General features: G+C 53.1%; 1 protein-coding gene across 1 annotated transcript in view; it reads right to left on the minus strand.

Moving 5' to 3' along the window:
• The window catches only part of LOC108784200 (puratrophin-1-like), an 88374-nt gene extending 84271 nt beyond the window's left edge, over positions 1 to 4103 (minus strand). The window contains exon 1 of the mRNA XM_018552945.1: positions 4006 to 4103. Coding sequence (XP_018408447.1) covers positions 4006 to 4008 — 3 coding nt within the window. The 5' untranslated portion in view covers positions 4009 to 4103. The remainder of the gene's footprint in view (positions 1 to 4005) is intronic.
• Between the last annotated feature and the right edge of the window lie 1486 nt (positions 4104 to 5589).

Here is a 5589-nt window from a genome sequence, read left to right on the forward strand (position 1 = left end):
CTCCCCGTATTTATATAATCCCCAATCTTGTTTATAATCTCTTCCACCCGCCGCACTCAACTTCCTCAGGGTAAAGTCTGCGACGCCTCCATGTTTATTTACAGTAAAAGAAACGCGTCGCGTCACCAATAAGGGATCCCTCGCTGCTTCTTTTCACCTGTTCCCTGTCATCTTCATCCTTGGCTTCCCCATTCAGTGGTGAACGCTGGTCCCATCAATTCCCCCCCGACGTCCACGTTATACCGAAAGCCGTAAATGGGTCATTTCTAGCCAAGCAGAGAACGTGTGACAAGTGACATTGTTGGTTCAAAGCAGATGCAGGCAAACCCCAGGACACTCCATCTGTGCTGAAACTACACATCCCATCATGCATCTGCCTATAAAAGTCATGCAATGCCTTATGGGGTTTGTAGTTCCGCAGCAGCTGGAGGGCCGGAGTTTGCCTGTCCCTGGATTAGAGTATCAAAGGCCAAACTTTTTGGGAAGATCAGGAAGTCATTAAAACCCCTGCAGGGTTATATTTGCAGCCACCTAGGGAAATTTCACTTTACTTCCTGTTCCGGAGACACAACAGGAAGTGAGGAGATTTCATCAAAGTGAAGGAGACCCCCCCTATACACAAATCCACTTTGTGAGCACCAAACCCTTTGCAAAACCAGTACATCATTACTGTGATGTACAGACAGCAGAGCTGTGGGAGGGGCCCAGCTGCTCCACCCACTACAGTCAACTACAGGAGGGGGCGGAGACAAGACCAGTCACCCTGCACAAGGAGAGAGCAGCAGTGACCGGTCTTTATTACAGGAGAGGGCCGGAGACAAGACCAGTCACCCTGCACAAGGGGAGAGCAGCAGTGACGAGTCTTTATTATTACAGGAAGCTCACAGTGGATAACTGCACAGATCTGGAAGGAACACACAAAGCTCACCGAGATTCCAGGAAGAACACACGTGGCTCTGGTATGAGGATAATATTTGGGGAGTTGGGTAGTCATACGGTATCTTGTCATGGCTGGGAGCTGCACATACACAGCCCGGAGCGCTGTATGAGATCACAGGCGGAGGACTTGGGGGGAGGGGAGGGGGGGTTGGGGGAGCACCTCAGATGACAACTCTCACTCCCTGTACTGCATCTATGGAGGAACAGTGTTGTCACCCTATGCCAGGACTACAGAACACCTCGGGTGACAACGTTCACTCCCTTTAAAGGCTGTAAAGAAATAAAAAGAAGCGGTTCTGTAAACCCGATCACAAAATTCTGATAGAACCTTTCCTATGGTCGTGTTATATTTTCTGCCCAGAGAAAAGTTGTGTTGCCGCCCTGTATGCGCTCTATGAATCACAGAAGCAGCCGGACAGAACTGCAAATCCTTTGGCTGACGAGACACGTCACAGATCCGGAGTTCAGCTTTGATGTCCGCAGAGCGACTCCGCAGCACCGCCAGCGCGGAGGTTTTGCAAGCCAGAGTCCATAGATGTAGAAAAATGAAGGTACCAGAAAAAACCAATGACAGCTTCTTTTTTTTTTCTCCCTAGAAGGCCAAACGCAGGAAGTGACAACAGACAGAACGCAGAGTAATGGGCCTCCGGCCGCGCTACATGCAGGAGACAGCTACACAAGAAATAGATTTATATATAAAATTAAATAAAAAAGGTACTTGCAACCAATGACAGGTTCTCTTTTTCTCTAGAAGGCCAAACACAACAGCAGACACAAAGTGGAGTAATGGGCCGCCAGCCGCGCTACACAAGAATATATATATATATCGCTACCTGCAACCAATGACAGGTTCTCTTTTTCTCTAGAAGGCCACCCGTGTCTCTTGGGATCTGTGATATTCCAGGAGCTTGGACCACCAACCATCATTGGGGGGGCCGGCTGTCTGTTTCTGGTGCTTGCAGCCCCTCCCCGATGACACACCAAAGAGACAGAGTTCCTCTTTAAAATAGATGCAAACCCCAATCTTTACCCTCCCCCGTACGGACGTCGTATCAAATCTTCTATTAAAATCATCTCTGGAGATCCCGCCATGAAGGTCCTCGTTCAGGCACCTCCTGTCATAAGGTGACAACACTCTGTCCTTATCTCACAATTGCTCTTTTTTGTTGTCACCCTGAGATACAGGCTTCCAATGAAGACTACAAGGGGCCATATGAATACACATTAGATAGGCATGGTGTCACCATCAGAAATGTCACGCAGCCATCGCTGGAGGGGATGTAGACAGGAAGTGGCTGCAGTCAGTTCTGATTTACATTTACTGGAATGACACCAAATACCTGGACTGCACTGTACCGTCTACTACACGTGTGCACAGTGTATGCCTACGGCAATGGACACATGCGACCCTGTACACGGGTGACAACACGCCACACAATGCACGCCAGGGTGACACAACATGCCGGGTAATGCACAATGGGATACAACATACGATACACCCGGGACAATGTCGTCTACACACACACATGGGTGACACCAGGCTCCGCCCCCATACAGGACCTCGGCCATGACCCGCTCCATGGGGTGCAGAATACTTCGCTCCGGGTATTACAGATCTACAAGCTGCTTCTAAGGCCGGGTCCACACCTCGGCGAGTGAGCCGTTGTCGCGATGCAGAGACATCTATGGGCCCAAAACCGCGCGATGCAACGCAACGGTGTGAACAGACTCCACTGACCAATGCAAATCTGTGTTTTGCGCAGCTACATCCACACGATAAATCGCCTATGTGTGCAACCCCGAAGCTCAGTGCACACGCAGTGCAGCACACCCGAAGCTCAGTGCACACGCAGTGCAGCACACCCGAGGCTCAGTGCACACGCAGTGCAGCACACCCGAAGCTCAGTGCACACGCAGTGCAGCACACCCGAAGCTCAGTGCACACGCAGTGCAGCACACCCGAGGCTCAGTGCACACACAGTGCAGCACCCCCGAGGCTCTGCACACCCGAGGCTCTGCACACCCGAGGCTCTGCACACACACAGTGCAGCACACCCGAGGCTCTGCACACACAGTGCAGCACACCCGAAGCTCAGTGCACACGCAGTGCAGCACACCCGAGGCTCAGTGCACACGCAGTGCAGCACACCCGAGGCTCAGTGCACACGCAGTGCAGCACACCCGAGGCTCAGTGCACACACAGTGCAGCACACCCGAGGCTCAGTGCACACACAGTGCAGCACACCCGAGGCTCAGTGCACACGCAGTGCAGCACACCCGAGGCTCAAGCTTTGCACACAGTGCAGCCCACCCGAGGCTCTGTACACAGTGCAGCACACCCGAGGCTCTGTACACAGTGCAGCACACCCGAGGATCTGTACAAAAAGTGCAGCACACCTGAGGATCTGTACAAAAAGTGCAGCACACTCGAGGCTCAGTTCACAGTGCAGCACACCTGAGGCTCAGTACACAGTGAAGCACACCTGAGGATCTGTACACAGTGAAGCACACCTGAGGATCTGTACACAGTGAAGCACACCTGAGGATCTGTACACAGTGAAGCACACCTGAGGATCTGCACACCTGGGGCACAGTGCAGCACACCTGGGGTACAGTGCAGCACACCTGAGGCTCAGTACACAGTGCAGCACACCTAAGGATCTGTACACAGTACAGCACACCTGAGGATCTGCACACCTGGGGCACAGTGCAGCACACCTGGGGCTCAGTACACAGTGTAGCACACCTGAGGCTCAGTACACAGTGCAGCACACCTGAGGATCTGTACACAGTGCAGCACACTGGAGGCTCAGCACACCCGAGGCTCAGTTCACAGCGCAGCACACCCGAGGCTCAGTTCACAGTGCAGCACACCTGAGGATCAGTACACAGCGCAGCACACCTGAGGATCAGTACACAGCGCAGCACACCTGAGGCTCAGTACACAGTGCAGCACACCTGGGGCTCAGTACACACAGTGCTCCGCTAAGTGTATCAGAAGTCCTCATACGACAACAAAACCAGCGTTGCTCTGACAGCACCGAGGCCCCCCACCCGGCTCCTCACCATCTCCTCCGCCGGGGCTCCAGCCTGTCCCGATCACAGCGCTGCCATCATCCCAACTGAGAAGCACAGGAGTCCAGGAGCTGTGCACAGCCCGGACACACCCCCTAGCCCCGCCCACCTATACCCCCCACTCAGGGGGGACCGCGACTGCCGAGGGAGCCTGTAGCCAGCGCACGCGGTGCTGAAAACAGAGGGGCGGGGACCGCAAACGAGCACAGGCTAATATTTTGCATAGGGGGCGGAGTCTGCAGCCTTGACAGGCTGATACCGTACTACACACAGAGGGGCGGAGACTGAAGCCGGGACTTCTGATGGGGGTGCTGCAGACTGAAGATCACAGAGGGGGCGGTACTGGAGATTAGTCACGTGGGCGGGGACTGCATCCTGCACATGCACGATGCTGGTACTTGTAGTGCTGTAACATCTCTCCATATACTAGATGAACCGAACTAAGGCTGTACTGCAGGCAGACACCATAGACACTAATACAAGCACCTATGAATACCTCATGAATACACCATTACATGCATTTCTGTACTAGTGCAGGTACCTGAATAGGAAGTGGCATCAGCCTCCTGCAGTCCCTGTACAGCAGAGCTCCTATTGGGGGAGGGAGAAGCAGCACGGGGAGCCAATCAGTTGTGTGGCAGTGCATGAGAGATGAGCTCATCAGTCTGAGGCTTTTGCTTCACTATCCAGTCACATGGTGCGCTGGGGGGGGTCTGCATCTGAGATAGCATTTCCTCAGCAGCCCCATGGAGGGGCTCATTCACAGCCCGTGCCATGTGATTGTGATCATAAGGCCCCCCATTCAATAACCTTGAATGGAATTAAGCAGCATGCAGGTTACTTTCCCCAACGCACCTTGGCGCAGTGCGGACGGGCCCTATATAAGGCGACAGAAACTACGCCAAATGTGTGACAGCACATTTAGAACGACCCATAAGGACGTCACATGATCGCTTTTTCATATCCTCGCAGCCAATGACATGACAGGTCCTCTTTACAAACAATACTCCGCCTCATATAATGCTGTGCAGCTTCCATCGGACACTAAATTGAATTTTCCGTCTATAATTGCGCTCACGGTACAATTGATTTCCTCGGCATCTCCGAATCCTATCTGTCACCGCCTCCTGGGCGAAGAAAGCGACTCGCTGATCAATAATAATAACGAGAGATTAAAATAGACGTCAACCCAATAAACTGAAATCTCTGCTTTGCCTGAACATGTTAATGTCGTTTCATGTCATCAGGGTCCTGCCATTAAAGTCCTTGTGCAGGCACTTCCTGTTTTGGGGGTGACAACTGTCTCCGAATTGGGCTCATGCGTTGTGACCCTGTTGCAATGGCGTCACAAGGAGGGTGCGGCCCGCACCTGGGTGCCACCATTGGAGGTGGTGACACCAAAATGGCTGACAGTCATTTTAGTGTCACCCCCTCTGAAAAGTCGGGACACTCGGTCATTGACCGAGAGCCCGACAGTGTCAGGAGAGAGGAGTCCATCACCAAGATGGCTGCCGGCAGGCGTCAATTAGATGACCGCGCATGCGCTGTGAGGTCACGGCGGGGTGTCACCCAGAC

The sequence above is a fragment of the Nanorana parkeri genome, unplaced genomic scaffold (assembly GCF_000935625.1).
Source record: "Nanorana parkeri isolate BGI_ZX_2015 unplaced genomic scaffold, ASM93562v1 scaffold6, whole genome shotgun sequence".
NCBI lineage: Eukaryota > Metazoa > Chordata > Amphibia > Anura > Dicroglossidae > Nanorana > Nanorana parkeri.